This window comes from Mycetomoellerius zeteki, unplaced genomic scaffold (assembly GCF_001594055.1).
Source record: "Mycetomoellerius zeteki isolate Tzet28-1 unplaced genomic scaffold, Tzet1.0 scaffold122, whole genome shotgun sequence".
Classification (NCBI taxonomy): Eukaryota; Metazoa; Arthropoda; class Insecta; order Hymenoptera; family Formicidae; genus Mycetomoellerius; species Mycetomoellerius zeteki.
In genome coordinates, this window is record NW_017256147.1 from 1,701,465 (window position 1) to 1,717,600 (window position 16,136).

The following is a 16,136-nucleotide window of genomic DNA, read 5'->3' on the forward strand; positions in this document are numbered from 1 at the left end:
TCGTATGCATGTAACGCGCCTTGCCCGCGGAGACCATGGCGAATGAATGTGCTCGGGAAATACACTTCTATTGATTCAAACAAAATTGAGCTCCGTGAGAGCACTTGGCGTTAAACCGCGCGGCCGAGCCGTATTATGCAAATGGTTTAAGAGATAAGAGCGCGGAAAATCGAGATAAACAGGAAAATTGGCACAGTTCTAATTAACTTGGAATTGAATGGAATCCCTCTCATCCTCCAGTAGTTGATAGAGTCAACAGTATCAGGTCTTTGTGTACGGCGCTTCGATGTAACGCTTCAAAAATGGTAAACGATGCATTTTTCTGGGCGGGACATTTTCTGAAGCTTTAAGTCGCAGACACCCGGTAACAGCCGTTCTTTGTTCGAGTCGAGTGCCCTTTGGCTACGACGAGAAGCGACGAGGAGTTGTCGACGACAGGCTGTTGCTTGCTATTGACAATATCGGATGAGTTATTTTAAACTTTGTCTCTTACAGTTAAAATACAAAATTAATTATAAGTCCGTGAGTAACGTGGGCGGAATAAATTGCGTGTCACGAAAAATCCTTCAGAGTTTTTCGGCAAACTTAATTGGCATGCGACAGAGACAATCAATTATTACATCTCCGTATCCAACTCGCGTGATAATCATTAATAGTTTACATAACTTTTTTAATTTCTTTGTTTTTAAAACGCACGATCGCATCTCTGCCGAATCGTTAATTACGAGTATAGATCGCAGGCTCCTGTTTCCTTCCTTTGTGGAATTGCATTCGCTCTCTAATAATTTTTGGCTGACATGGCTACCGTGAATAACAAACGCGGCTAATGAGAAGGCGAGATTAGAACCGTACTATCTCTATTGATCGTCGCATTGTCGTCGAGTGAATTTCGAATTCAGCTCAGAGGTGCCAAACGGTTTCGTATTCACACCACGACGTTTCGCGAGTGTGGGAGGCAGAAGGACAACCCGAGATGGAGAATGTTGAAAAAGGGTGGGACAGACGCGGTGAGGGGACGAATAGTTAGATGGAGGCGTCGCAGCCTCTGACAAACACGATGTTTGCGACGCAAATACTTCCGCCATGTGAACTCTTTGAGTCGGCTGTTGTTAATGCAGAACGATCGATGCGCAAAATTCGAATTCAAAATTGAGATATACGTTGGCGTGACTTTTATTCGATTTGTATTGGAATACAAACGTACGAAATATCTCGAGATTTCTATGCAATCTGCACCATAGATGTATTTCTCATAGGAATTTAAAATGTCCAGGAAAAAGTATGCAAGAGATATTCTATTCAATTTTTTCAAATCAATTATACTTGATATGTTTGACTTAAATTCTAGTCATAACTATTTTTATGTTTTGCTGTAATACACATTTTCTGATATTTAGAGCTTGATCTTTGCTCGTATATGTACTCTTATATTATTTATTTACTATTTGTTATTAACGTGGCGTTGGTATTAACTCTTTGAGTACGGGCATCGTAAAACTACCGCGTGGTTTCACGATGCCCGTGGTTTGTATCCATGTATGGTCGCCCCAAAGGATTAACAGCGTTTATGAATGCATAAATTTGAAAGTAACTGTTATCCTGAGAAACAAATAGTAGATTTTTACGTATATTTAACATCTAAATCAATATTACATTTTAACAATTTTCATTTTTATACGTGTTCTGCTTTATATACGTTGACTATAGTTATATGTTTGTAAAATTTTCTTTAGGTGATATTTCGAATTCAAGCAATTTCGCACTCGTGCATCTACACACACGCGCATTTCATGGCTTTGAGAGATTGTAACTGCCACAGACAAGCAATTCTTGTCAATCCGACCTTTTCGTCATGTTTGATGCAGTAGGTCAAGCATTACATTTGACGATCCAAAGGGAAAATTGTTGTAGTAGGAGGCTATCGCACACGTGCGACACAAATGGTCTGTAAAATAATATCGTACTGTCCCTCATTTATGCCCTCTCTTCTTAGGTGATCGTGGAATAAAACGCGGCCGAGTTAACCCCCTCCCCCCCATGTAAACGCGCGAGAATGCCAAAACAGTCGAAAGAGGGTTGACGAGTGTTTCCCCAGTGAGCGAGAGCCGACGATGTCTGCTCAGGCCCAACATCACCGTCCCTACTTTCCATTCTTCCCTTGTTGTTCCATTCCCCGGAAGATCAGCGGCGGGCTTATTGCCTCATGAATATGTATAGGTGAGATCGGTCTCAGGGCTGTACCGCACAGTGACGCCCGGTCGTTAGACGTACCAATGGCGAATACGAGCTCGGGATAGGCACAGAGGGGCTCGAGAGGATAGGAATGACCGCGAACGAGGCACCGAGAAATTAACGAGTCACTGGTCGGCTAAAATTATACACGGGAATAAACAGAGGAGGATCTGGAAACAGGTAGAAGCGCTGGTGAAAGACCCGTGCATCAGAATGCAGATCATGGAAATGACCGAGGCGTTGAATAAAACTAACTACGGGTTTGCACGATCACTTTATTTCCCTTTTTGTTTTTTAGCCGTAGAATAATCAGCCGAAGAGGTATTTTGATGGTGGCAGAAAAACATGCGTACGCCGTCATTGAAGTATTTAGCATTAATCGCAGAATATTTAAGTTGTCATAGAGTCATGTTAATTCTTGGGTGAGACATGGCACTTATTTTAATGTTTAAATTATCGTACTTGAGAAAAGTACCATGCTTGTGTTCTTCACATCTTTGGTCACAATGATTATATGATATTTATTATGAACGTGTAGATATTTGCTGTAGTATTATGTCGCAAATTAAACGTAAAATCCTTTTGTGTAAAAATATATGATTTTTTGTAAAACTTATTACAACATGATTTTATTGACAATATAAATCATAGATGTAATGACGATGAAATGTACAAAGAATTTGATGATGACATAAATTAAAATGTTGAATTGTCAGATATAGCCATGCGTATTCTGAATTTATTTATTTTTTATTAGAATCTCAAGAGAAAAACGCTTTTTCTTTTCTCATGAAATACGTCCAATACAGGATGTACTCAACAACGTTGAAATGTCGGTGGCAGTCATTAAATGTCTGGAAGATATTTTACAGGAAACTATTGAAATGAAGTACCGATGCCACTTATTGATGCTTTAGTAAACGAAAGTTCGATATGATTTCAGTAGTTATTCGTTGTCGCGTTAGAACAAGATTTATACCGATTTTTTGTTAAGCATGATTTAAACGAAAAATTTTTCACTATTGTCGTAATACAGACATTTAAATGTAAATCTGCTCAATATTTTTTGTGTTAGTGAAGTAGTTACTTTTGCATTTTATAAGTACTTTCTGTTATTTTTTTTAGATGTATACATCTATCCTTTAAATGTAAAACGAGATTGATGAACGAAGATATGGAATTGACACACATCATAAGAATGCAGAACCAGTTACTTCACGTTTATAGATTAGTTCGATAGCTTGAAAGAACGTCGATACCGTCCGTTACCGTTTATTGCTTCGGAAACGAAGTTGAATGCCGTCTCTCGCTCTGTTCTCAGCTATTCTTCGATAGTTCCTTTAAACTACCGAATAGGCTTTCAAATAACTTCCAGGCAACCTCCGTTATAGATGAGCTCTTTGTAAAGCTGTCATAGGAATCTCCGTTCTCGTCAAGTGGAATCAGAAATACTCTCGGAAATCAAGAATCGATCTTTCTTACTAATGTACTCTTTTTTTGCATGGCTTGCACCTGCTGTATTTCTACTAATACTTCTTGTAAAATATATTCGTTATTGAAGTTTGGAAAACACATTCTGAATAATTCTTTGGCTCAGCTTATTACATCTCGCTACTATTAAGTAAATTTTTACTGACAATCCAATAGATTGGCAATTTATTCTTTTTTAGCGAGGAATAAAAGTTAAGTTAAAATAAAAACTAAGTAATCTTATCACGATTATAGCAAAATTGTGAAGTAATATTTATTCATTAATCGTAAGGGAGATACTTAGAATAAGTTTCCACCACGTTCGCTTATATTATGCATATTTTGCTGTTACTAGAAAAAGAAACACGCGATGTTGCGGCAATACAAAGTGATGCGTGTAATCACGGCGTCGTTGAGAAATGGTCGACTAGCGGGAACATCTGGCGCTTTGAAGCAGAAAACGGGCAAATCTTCCCTCATTTTTCTCATCCCTGCTCGGGACGATGCGCTTTCTAGTTAGCGTTTTCTTGCCGCGAACATCATAGATTTTCGAGTTTATTTTCACACCTGATAAATATGAATCTCTGAGAAATGGAGGAATAATTAAGCGGGTGGACAAAAGAAACTCGTGACTGGCGCGATGTAACTTTGCAGCGACTTTCTTAAATTTTGTCCCCATTTGTGTCCTACATATTACGCAAACAGTTTTCCAAGCAAGGCCGGTAATGGAGAACTTTGCGATGGACTTGCTCCTAAGTTTCCGAGTTTTTGTTGGACAAAGTCGCCGCACTTCGTTTGCGTCTTATCGCGCTAGTATAAAGTAACTACTTCAACTCAGAGAGTTGAAATGGGTCAACGAGTCTGGATTTTCGAAATTTTCTTTCACGTTTCTTTTCAACCTTATTTATCACGCTAAGATTTTAAAAGCCTTCAATCGAGCCGTCATAGTTTCAGAGTTATTGGAAGCCTTGGGGGATGCTTGCGCGAAATGCGTAAGCGGCTGATTTCGCATTTCCCGCACGCGGAGCTACTTGGATGATCTGTTCGGAATTTTCAAAATGGTCTGGCACCGGGTTGTTTGCATCTCGTTTGCACCTGGCGAGAAAGAAAGTTTTGGAAATTCTCGGCGGGCACCCGCTTCGTTTCAGATCCAAAGTTTTTTCGATAACTCGAAAATTATGGGTGCCCAATGGTCGTTTCTCCACATCTGGCCAGCGGAAACGACGTGTAAAGCCAAACTTTTGTAGAATCGAAGATTCTGGACAGAAGTCGGCTGGTTATATATTTTCACAGAAACTATTGGAAACGGCGAGGATATACATAACGTACGTACATAAGGAGCAAATAAATAAAATAAAAAAATTTTTTTCGCGGAGATTGCATAGTGATTTTTTTTTGTAAGATTGTAGTGATTAAAGTCTTTTTTATTTTCTGATAAAATAATTGTTTATCAATCGCTTAGATCACATGTGTGTGAACTCGCTTAAAAATGTCTACATCTGTGTCGCAGTTTATTCTGAAGCTTTCTCGTGATAATCAACTTTCAATCTGTTGAAGTTTATTTTGTTTCGCGTTTAATACGTGCAATTCATGGTTACATATACTGCAGGAAGGAAAGCTTATAGGGTTTGTAGCAATATGGATTGGTATATGTAATCACGATCCATTGAAAAATAGCCAAGCGGCAGAAGCATATGGCGCTTCGGAATCGAGGAACACAGCTTTCTTCTACCTTTCTTTTTGATTTCCTCGTCAGCTGGCGCGGAGTATAATAATATTTTTGGTTCGAAGGTCGTTACTTCTTAAGTCGTGTACCCGAACATTTCTGATATCTGAAGAAATACGGTCGCCTTTCATCGACTTCAAAGTACTCTCTGCGGAGTAAATACTATCTATAAAATATTTAAGAAAATCAGAAAGAGAGAGAGAGAACGCGCGCGCGCGTGCATACATTATGTTCTGTATCGAAAACACACATACTCGCCCCTTTTTGCTTAAAACTTTTTGAACTAAAAGATAAGCATTTGGTTTTGAAAGATCTATTTGATCTTAAAATTGTTTAGTTTTTAATATTAAATCATTCCATATTTATACAATATGTCGTAAATTTTTGTTAAAGGAAACATTTAGTTCGAGAAAAACTTTATAATGAAAAATTTTCTAAAAGGAAAGCATACAGCTCTCTTCTATATATATGTAATATGATACTGTTCATCTCGTTGAAACGGATCTTTTATACTATATCTCTCGTAATTTCGCTCGAGTTCAACGAGATCACATACCTGCACGTCGTTATATAATTTGTCGTCTATGAAAAAAACATGAATCCATGGTAGTAAGTGCGGAACGATGCGCGTAATCACGGCAACATTGAGAAATGGTCGAGTAGTAGTAGCATCTGGCGGGCCGGACCGGACCAGGAAGCGAGAGAGAAGCCTCCTCTGGTTTTCTTGTTGATTTCCTCGTCGTCCTGCGTGAACAAGAATAATGCTCTCGGCCTGGCATCGGACCCGGTACCAGATGCCGGCTCACGAAGATCGATACACGCCGTTGTTATTGCGTCCGGAAACGAGTATCGTTTATCTGCGAAAAAGGGGAGAGAGGAGGAAGTGGTAGCGGTTTCTATTCCGAATCTCGAGATTTGAGATTATCACAGATTGGAGATAACAAAATTATCAATAGAAAAAATAAATTTACGCTGTAAAAAATATAAGTCTACATTCGTTTAATCTTATCTAAGTATTTTTTTGCTTAAAATAAATGAAAATCATGATATTCAGGCTATATTTGTTTTTGGCACTGTAAATTTCATTTTATTTTTATCGTTTATTATATGTGAATGGAAGATTGAATGAAGCTTACACTGTGAGCGCTCAAAGCGAGCGCAGTTTCAGTTTGGCTGAGACATGCCAGTAAAATTTTGCCGATTACTTATTTAGCTTATTAAATACATTATATTATAAGCGTAGACATAACAAGTATAAACTGCGCGTTCCCTGATCTTGTTAGCCTCTGTATTCCATTAAAAATAATTGAACTGTATATCGGCATTTCTCTTCAACTTGATATTTCAAAAAGGGAGAGAGAGATAGATTATTTCACTCTTTTTCTAAATCAACAATAACAGTTTCATAGAAATACACAGTCCTATTCTCATTACATCTGTGGTTAGATGCAATTGTAAATCTTCTCGCCCTTCTTGCTTCTCTCTAACGTTCTACATTCATAAAGCGTTAATCAATTGAATTAATTAGGTAGTAATCGATATTTGCAGTCCTTTGCTCGCTATATTGATGTAGATATTATGAATACAGGATGCATTAATTTTTGAAGTAAATTATTTCTTTTATTTTAAATATATGTGGATGAATATTTTTTGCCAAGGTCTCGAAACTCAAACTTCTGACAGTCATAAATTGAGATATTTGTATTGTACATTTTGACAATAAGATCCTCCTCTTACGAAACGAGATAGGTCTCTAGAAGTCATCTACTGGAATCTTCAGGATTTCGAAATATCCTGATATTCTGCCCGATGTCTTCACGGAAGAGATTGGTTCAAAGACGGTACGCAGAAGCCAATGTGATTGTACGCGGATACGAAGGGGATTGCGGCAGGTCACGTCGCGCTTCACTTAAAACAAGTAAAGGCCGTGGCAAAACCGTAGGATGGAACCAGTGGGTAAACGGATAAACCTAAGCCGAAGGATCTCTGTCCTTCTCCATGATGCGTCTGGCCTATACGTGCTCAACGTTCAGGACATATTTGCAACGAAAAATGGTCTCCGTGTTTCACAGAGTATTCTCTATTAGAGTTGTGATACGAGTGCAAAAACTTTTAACATAGCGGTTTGCTGGCTGTGGGTTATAAGAAAATTAATGACTCGTTCGTATCTGCTTCTTATCTTGAGGAATATTTTTCGTTGTTTTGAATAACAGCAAAGATGTATTAATACATCAATTACTGATTTCTAATTAATAATATACAAATATTCAAGAAAAATAATACATAATATTATTTTAAAAAGTATAACATATCTACATGCATCTTCATATACAAATCTTTATTTTAAATCTTTTAATTTGGAAATTTAAGGCTGATAAATTTGTTATATTATTACAATGTAACTTATACTTTCGTAAAGGAATGGGTGAATATATGTGTACATGTAGATGTATTCGCTATACATTTGTCTATAGAAAACTATTATATAATACATATATCATTTGTGTATAAAAAATTATTGTGTAATACTTATATTTACTTGTTGTATAATCTCCACATACGATATCCCACACTAAAAGATAACTTCGATATCAGAATCGTTCTGATTATATAAATTGACGTTCAGCGAAGTTCTATTTGCAGTTCGTATGAAACTACCGACACCGAAGCGATCTTCTCGGTTTCCTGCTGCATCAGACTTATTTTAACTCTTCCGAGAATATCGATTTTACAGTTCGTTTTGTGACAAGCTAGTATATCTGACGGTTACGAATAGAAGATATACAGGTAAGTATATGCTCTACTATTGTTAATCGAAATGTCATTTCCACAAATTCACGGTTAAATTTTATGTCGCTGCGATTGTGAACATTCATAATTACGCTTTTTATGAGTTCGATATTATTTTCGGCTCGGTAGTTATTAGTGGCATGTCAACCACGAGCTACGTCGTATTTGCAGACAGGCAATTATGGATCGTTGGCTTGGTAAAACCGCAGTCGTTACCGGCGCTGGATCCGGCATGGGCGAAGCAATTACACGTGCTCTTCTGCGAAACGGAGTGAATGTGGTTGCTCTGGAAGTCCTGAAAGAAAGATTAGCAAAACTTGATGCGGATTGTAAGCGAGAACGTTTCCCGGGCAGACTACATACTATATGCTGCGACATAACTCGTGAGGACGAGATCGATGCAGCATTCTCGCAAATCGAGATGTTAGGTGGTGTGGATATTATGGTCAACAATGCTGGTGTCATTGAGGTATCACGAATAATAGGTATGATGATTATGCAGAATATTACACAAATAAGGAATTTTTAAAGAATTTTTAAAATAAATATTATTTGTATGTGCCGATATCGGTAATGAATTTCTCTTTACGGCCAATGTAGAAATACAATATATGTTGTACACATTATCTCAGTATTGTGCAATCGAGTTAATTTGATATTAATTTGAAACCATGAACTTATTTATACTATATTTATATAATTGTTTCGGAAAATAACAAATATTATAATTCATTCAAAAGATGCATAGATATGCATCTTCAAAGTATTCGTGACTGTCAACACATTTAATCTCAGAATATGTACTTGAAAAATTTAAGAACTGACTAAATGTCTTATTTAAAAATCTAGTTTTGTTCGCAAAATGCTATTAACGATATTTTAAGCGAAAAATGTTATGTTGCTAAAAAAAGATCTTCACTTTTATTTACTTTATTTTGCTATAGGTCCTGTAAATAACCAATTGTGGCTCTTATACTGACAATATTACAATAAGATTTCAGCTTCCTCGATCATATTAGCTCATTAAAAATAATTCCATAAATTACATTTGCAGATAGCAACAGGAAGACATTTGAAAAAATATTAAATATTAATGTTCTCGCAGTCGCAGTGTGTATGAATAAAGCAGTATGTTCGATGCGCAAACGAAACAGTGAGGGACATATTTTCAATCTCAACAGGTATTGTTATCTATGATATTAGTACATTAACAGTGATTGAATAAGTAAATAAGTCTTTAGAACAAATAAGTTTAACAAAAAAATTTCCTTGGTTTTCCATAAACTGTGAAACAAGGATTGCGAAAGATTTTTTGAAAAAGTTTATAACGCTTATTTACTGTACGTTTAATATTGATATTTTTTATCCACAGTATTGTGAGCCATCATAGAATACCGAACGATTTCTTTGAATGTAATATGTATTTCCCTAGTAAACATGCATCTCTTGCTCTGACTAACACAGTGCGACGTGAAATAGGAAAAATTAGGATACCTATTCGAGTTACCGTAAGATGCAATAATATTTTTATAATGTTATGTATAAATAATAACTTTTAATTAACATGAAACGCATTGTAATAATTATAATATTACTTTATATTGATATATTGATGACAAACCGTTCTACAATGAGATAAAAGCCACAAACAAAATACTCTATAATAAAATACTCATACATGTTATCAAATGTAAACGGTGATCGAATTATGATCGCTTATGCGTATTAGCATAATATTATAGCAGATATTATCATGATGTTTATAATATTATTTTTGTGTAAAGTATTACGAGCTATGCTTCTGTTTATTATATAGATAATTATTATTTACTTGTCTGATTTTTTCAGAGCATTAGTCCTGGTAGTGTAAAAACAAATATAGTTGCGCATGAGGATAGTTTGAAAGACTTTTTTGAGAAAGTACAGCATATTCAACCGGAGGACATAGCGGATGTGATCATTTATGCTCTTGGAACACGACCAAGTGTTCAGGTTCAAAAGATCATTAACGTACTTTCTTTCTAATAAATAATATAGAAAAATTATTTTACGCGTTATACTTAATTGCAGATTACGGAGGTCACCATCCAACCTACCGGAGAATTAATGTGAAGAATATCTTCAGTAAGAGGCCTGTCTATTAATGTATCAACAATTTTACAAGAAACAACTTTACGCTTATGATAAAGTAAGAAAGTTGGAGGCTGATAGACTAAGTTTCATATCGCTTTGCATTTTTTATATAAATACAAAATTTTTTATATTTACGTTGTTTTATTCCTAATACTGTCTACGTTTCACTTAATAATTTTGCTAATCTAATCTTTTTCAATGTATTTGCATTTTTAGTTAAACAGAGATAAAAATAAATGATACAGTAAAATCTGAGATAAGGATTTGTATATTTATATCTTTGTTTTATGAGAAAAATGACATTGTAAAGATATTTATCATTTATTTTACAATGCATATTCAAAATTTATGACCAATATATTATCAGGAGACGAAATACTGACTATCAGATATCGCTGTTGTTTATCTTCCACGATGCCTTGTACTTGTACATGTTGTTCTAAAAAGATATACTCGACATTCCGATTTGTGACAAATTCCGCTTATCGCGAAGCAACGTTATCGGCAATGCGTTCGCGTGTAATCGTTGCATTCAAATTTCGACGAAGTGGCTGCTACACACACCCAGTAGTTACATCCTGCTTGTTGTATGACAAATACAGCGTCATTTGGCATTTATACATGAACGATTGAAATGCGCGTTTCCTATACACGAATGTGCGACTCCCATATCTACGTTGCGCATCCGTATGCGTGCTTCTAAACATGAACTTCCGACAATAGCGGCTTACACTGTACCGAGCTCGACTGTCAACTATGGAGGCATTCGAGTGCGAGCGATAGTTAAGGTGTCAAACAAGTTCCGTCGTGCTTCGCGCAGTTCGAAGGAATCGCGTAGCGTTATCAGGAAAATCGATTTTCCTGGCATGCATCGTGTGTCGGGTCCTGTCAAAATCTAAGTGTATGCCTAGTATTCTAGCTCTGCGATTAGATCTCCTTTCTCGTAGCGTTATAGTTAGATACTATATGCTATTCATGGGTGATTTTGAAAATTGACATGTAATATAATTCAATCAACATTTGTTTTTAATAGAGCTTTATAATAAAATATATTATATAAACTTATTATAAACTTAATCGAAACTATATAAGATATCCTAACATTTGCAAATTAAAATACTACTTTAAGAAAGTTTGTGAAAAAAATAAGTTGAAAAAATATTTGTAATTTTTTTTCTGAGTAATAGTTTTTAATACGTAAAAGTTTAAGATTGGTTAATTACAGATTATTGTCTTTATTTTATATGTAAATAAAACTGCCAATGTCCCATATTAAAAAATCATAAGAATTTTACTGGACCGTGCATCGGAAATTCAACAATAAGGAATAGAAATAATGGCCTTAAGGTCAAAGCTAGATCTTTAATGCTTAAATAATTCAGTCTGAATTACCAATTGTCACATTGAATTATTTAAGGATTAAAGATCCAGCTTTGACCGTTAGGGCCATTATTTCTATTCCTTTTATTGTATTAATAAATATTTTATTTCTCTTATTTTTTATACATGCGTTTAAAAATGACAGTTGATTAGTTTCAGCAACTTCCCATAGAACATCCTGATTAGTCAGTTTTAAACCTTTATGTTTCAAAAACTATTGCTCGGAATAAAAAATGGCAAATACTCTTGAACTTTTTTTTGCTGTGGTATTTTGATTCGTCCTGCATATATACATTATATATATACATACAACTAGTTAATATTGTTATATGTATAATTATTATATTCCTTCTAAACACTAGTCAAAAAATAAATTGCAGGCAGCTTTAAGTTATGATAGTTGCCCGTTATTACTTTACTTGCTACGATACAATTAATAATGCGAAGACACGCAAAGAATCCGTTGCTTTTATTTCTCATTTTGAGTTCTTAGCTGTTACATTAAGGAAAGGCGGGGGTATATAAGAAGCAAAATGTAAAACGGTAGAGTGATAATCGATAAAGATGTACTTGGTTCATGGGGTTGTCTGTATGGACGGGGGCCGGCATTTAGGAATTTATATTAAAATATGTAAATCTATCGGCGCGGGCATATTTGAAAACAGATAAATTATGCCGGCCGTGTATTGCGTTCCCGCGGTAAAATATCGACACCGCGGCATGGCGGTGCGGAGAGGGATTGAGGCTAACAGGCGGAAGCGGAGTTCCTCGCATAACGGCATGTTCTGTCGACCAGTAGAAATGCGATTTATGACGATCATTGTGTAACGATCATAAATTATCTCTTTATTTACGCGGGGTGGCAACAGCGTTCGTGCTACCATTGTTTTTCCGTGCCTTTAGCGTCTTCCTCAAATAATAACACCTGATGCTTCCAAATTCTGTCGCTTCGTTTAGTTCGTTTACATTTTGCAATGATGAGTTTATCTCGCAAGTTAACACTGTCAGGTACTTGTCTGCACAGTGCAAATGAGAAATGAAGTATTTTGCATTAAGCCAAGCTGTTCTAATCGATACAAAGATTTAAAACAAGCTTATAAATTGGAATTAATAGCAATTTGGCCTGCAAACATTCATATATTGTATATTGGTTGCTATATTTCCTTTAAAATTGAAACTAATCTCGCAAATGCCTGAATTTACCAGAGCCACCAAATGTTAAGGAACAAACATCCCGATTTAACTTCCTTAAATGCGTTCGTAACTGTTTCTGACAGGAAACAACTCACCTTCTCTTCCCTACTGACTCGTACGCTAACAGTTGTTTGACCGTGTTTCTCTAGTTCTCGTATTTGAATTAGTCTCAGAGTATATCTTTGGTAAATCTAAACAATTGATGAGTACATTTAACGCTTCGAGGATGTTGAGAATTCTACATTCTTTGAAAATTGTACATGATTGCTTGTTTTTTTATATATTTGCTGTCTTTAAATCCAAAAAATGACTACCTATCGCATGGTTACCGAATCTGTTTTTTTTTTATTATATGGCATTATTAAGTATAAGCTTTCGAAATTAAAATGAAACGAAATAGATTGAAATATAAATGCAGCGGAAAATTATACATATACTTATAGTTTTATACAATGTTTTTATACTTACATTCTTTTTTTAAGAAAGAGGAGTACAAAAAGAATTTAAATAATTTGATTACTAATATATTCTGGCAAAAAAACTTTGGTCTTTGTGTATGCAAATAAAATGAATACACTTTTTCTGAAATTGGGGCGCAACGTGACGTGCCACGATTGAGAATTAGAAAAACGATTTCGATGTGTCAAAAGTTTCGCAGCGTTTCGACTTATGTCATTAAAGCGAATATGCGAAGCGGGGAACGAATATGACAGTTGAATACAGCAACGAGGAGTCAGCCGGGTCGCTAAGGGTTTGCGAGAGGGGCTCGGGGTGGTTGGATAGGTTCGTTAGTGGAACACTGGCAGTGCAAACATGCCCGCTTAAACCGGCTACGTACGTGCGCCGATGCGGTGTCAGATTTGAAGTGGTTCGCGGTGACGGCGTGCACGTGACGCGTTGGAACGAAACGCGAACTGCGCGCCTTCGCCGACGACGCCGAGGGAGGATGACTGTTCGGTATTGGCCTGTGCCATAGTACCGCACGTTGGGCTGAATATCGAGCGAGCCTGTCTGTTGACTTATTAAAAGCCGACTGAAATTGGAGCGAAGGCGGAAAATTCGATTTTCGGGATTTCGGCCGATTTCCGCGTTCATCGGAGTGGTGTGGTGACCTCAATTATTCTGCCACGAATGAAAGCTATTTTCCCGGAGCAACTATATTGTGTGGTTTCTCTCAAACGTATCCGAACATGTTCCTGATGGACTTAGGCAATGACAAAATTTTTGCAAAGATATCATATGATTATTTGCGAGAAAGAAAAAACATATATGATATATGTGTAATGTTCTTTTTCTTAATAGCGAAAAATCGGATATATATTATTCAAAATATCATTTTATAATTATTAGGGAATATTAAAACACATTTTAACAAGTCTAATTAATCTTTGATTATCACGAGATTCAAGCAATGTTTTTATATATCTTTTTAATAAAGTAAGATATTCAAAATAAAATACAAAATTTTAATGTTTTCTTGATTATTCTGTAATTTTTGAAAAGCTTGATTTTTAGAAACACGCGTGATACTGTGAGCCACATTGATAATATATCTGATTACATAAGAAAGATTAAATTAAGGACGTTGCGCCCATGTCTTCTCTTAATTGTCTTTTTACTAAGAATATTTTCTTTTATGCACGAGCTAATGTATACAATATGGCACGTACATGTAGCAGCTGCAGTAGCTGGAGCGCGTATTCTTGTTCGGCGACCGGCTTAGTATATACGGCCTAAATCGTGCACGTTATCTCGCGCTCCGACATCCCTCAGAGTCTACGCTTCTTCCTTAACATTGCTACTGTTGTCGCACTCCTTATTTAATTCGCAGTTGTGAATCTGCGAAGCGGAGAAGTTGCAGAATAGTTTTCTCTCTTTCTCTTCTGATTTAATCATGTCCGCGCGATAAGAGTCTAATTCGATGCAATTCACGCGGGTATTGTCGACGCGCGATGTCGAAGCGTAAAGCAGAACGTTGTGAAGCGATTGATATAATAGGTAGGTATATGAAATAATAAGTTGACGAAAAGAATGAAGTCCGCGGGGGAGGATTGTAACTCGCGCGGTGGGACCCTGATTTTCCATTCTGTATTACAAGGGGCGTATCTCGCAGAAAATGAATATTACGCACGGTAGTCTTGTCGAGGTGCGCGCGGGAATCTTTCGCCTCCGTTATAAATCCACTCGTTCCATCTGTCTGCATCTCGGCGACATTCATGAGGGAAAAAGATGCGCATAATGTTATCAACGCATTCCCGACATGGCCGTGCATAGTTTAATCCACTGCGACGCTGATCCCCGCGGTACAGGATGAATTCCGTCTCCTCATCGTAGCGGTTGCGAGTAATATTGGACGAGGCTAAAACGAGAACTCTGAAGAATCATTTGAATAATGTAGATAAGTTTACTTCACTTGGAAAATACAGAAACAAGAAAGATCGCGATTTCTCCCAGAGAAAACATGCGCGCGCCATGGTTTTAGTCCGTTAAGAAAATACTGTCTATCGCGGAAACGCAATCTGGCGAAATATTAAATCGAGAGAATTTGCTTCGCGAAACGCGTTGTTTTAAATTAAAACAGCAAATATATAACGAACATTTGTACAGTTAAAAATACATCTTTCTATTTCTACTGGCTTTGAAAAACAATGTACAATTTTACATAAGATTATTATTTGTATAATGCAAAGAGACCAAAATAAATATAGATACAGTGAAGATAAAGCTCGAATGTACAATGTGAGTTATAGAGCGGAAAAAGATCATTAATAATGACAATGCGTTACACCAATTATTTTGCATTTATGTATCTCCGGGTGGAGCTTCGCTGCTTAAGCGGATGGTCGCGATTTTGAAGTCAATGAATAAACCGTCAACGTTGAACATTAGAGAGCGTCAAATCTATTGAGCGCGATGCATTTGCAATGTGTATTGTGAAAATTGGTATTATCCATTTCATTCGGAAATAACATGGGCGGAGAAGAGAAATTCTATTATTGGTTAGCAAGCACCAGAGGTTTATGTACTCCGCTTTATGCGATAACGAAGATTATACGAATTAATTTGACTTTGCAAACGAATACACAACTGAAATTATTCATCCACGCGGATGCGTATGATTTAAATCTAACGATAATCCCTGAGGATCATCCGAGAATTTTCTATCGTGTAACAAACGGTCGTAATTTTCGAAATTGTGAAAATACAATCG

At 36.3% G+C, this 16,136-nt stretch overlaps 2 protein-coding genes across 3 annotated transcripts in view; both read left to right on the forward strand.

Annotated features, from left to right (window-relative positions):
- The window catches only part of LOC108731262 (uncharacterized), a 120,434-nt gene that overhangs the window by 20,796 nt on the left and 83,502 nt on the right, over positions 1-16,136 (forward strand). The gene's annotated exons all lie outside the window — the stretch shown is intronic.
- Positions 8,058-10,451, forward strand: LOC108731260 (farnesol dehydrogenase). The gene is made up of 6 exons (XM_018461493.1): positions 8,058-8,215; positions 8,390-8,703; positions 9,273-9,399; positions 9,591-9,726; positions 10,067-10,210; positions 10,289-10,451. Exons 2-6 carry the CDS (start codon positions 8,400-8,402, stop codon positions 10,328-10,330), a joined length of 753 nt encoding a protein of 250 aa, XP_018316995.1. The 5' UTR covers positions 8,058-8,215; positions 8,390-8,399; the 3' UTR covers positions 10,331-10,451.

Bases quoted from the DNA above. Each gene is read 5' to 3' on its own strand.
- LOC108731260 (XM_018461493.1), top strand. From the start codon at position 8,400: ATGGATCGTTGGCTTGGTAAAACCGCAGTCGTTACCGGCGCTGGATCC. The intron at 9,400-9,590 runs GTATTGTTATCT...TTTTATCCACAG, and splicing joins CATATTTTCAATCTCAACAG to TATTGTGAGCCATCATAGAA. The intron at 9,727-10,066 runs GTAAGATGCAAT...TGATTTTTTCAG, and splicing joins GGATACCTATTCGAGTTACC to AGCATTAGTCCTGGTAGTGT.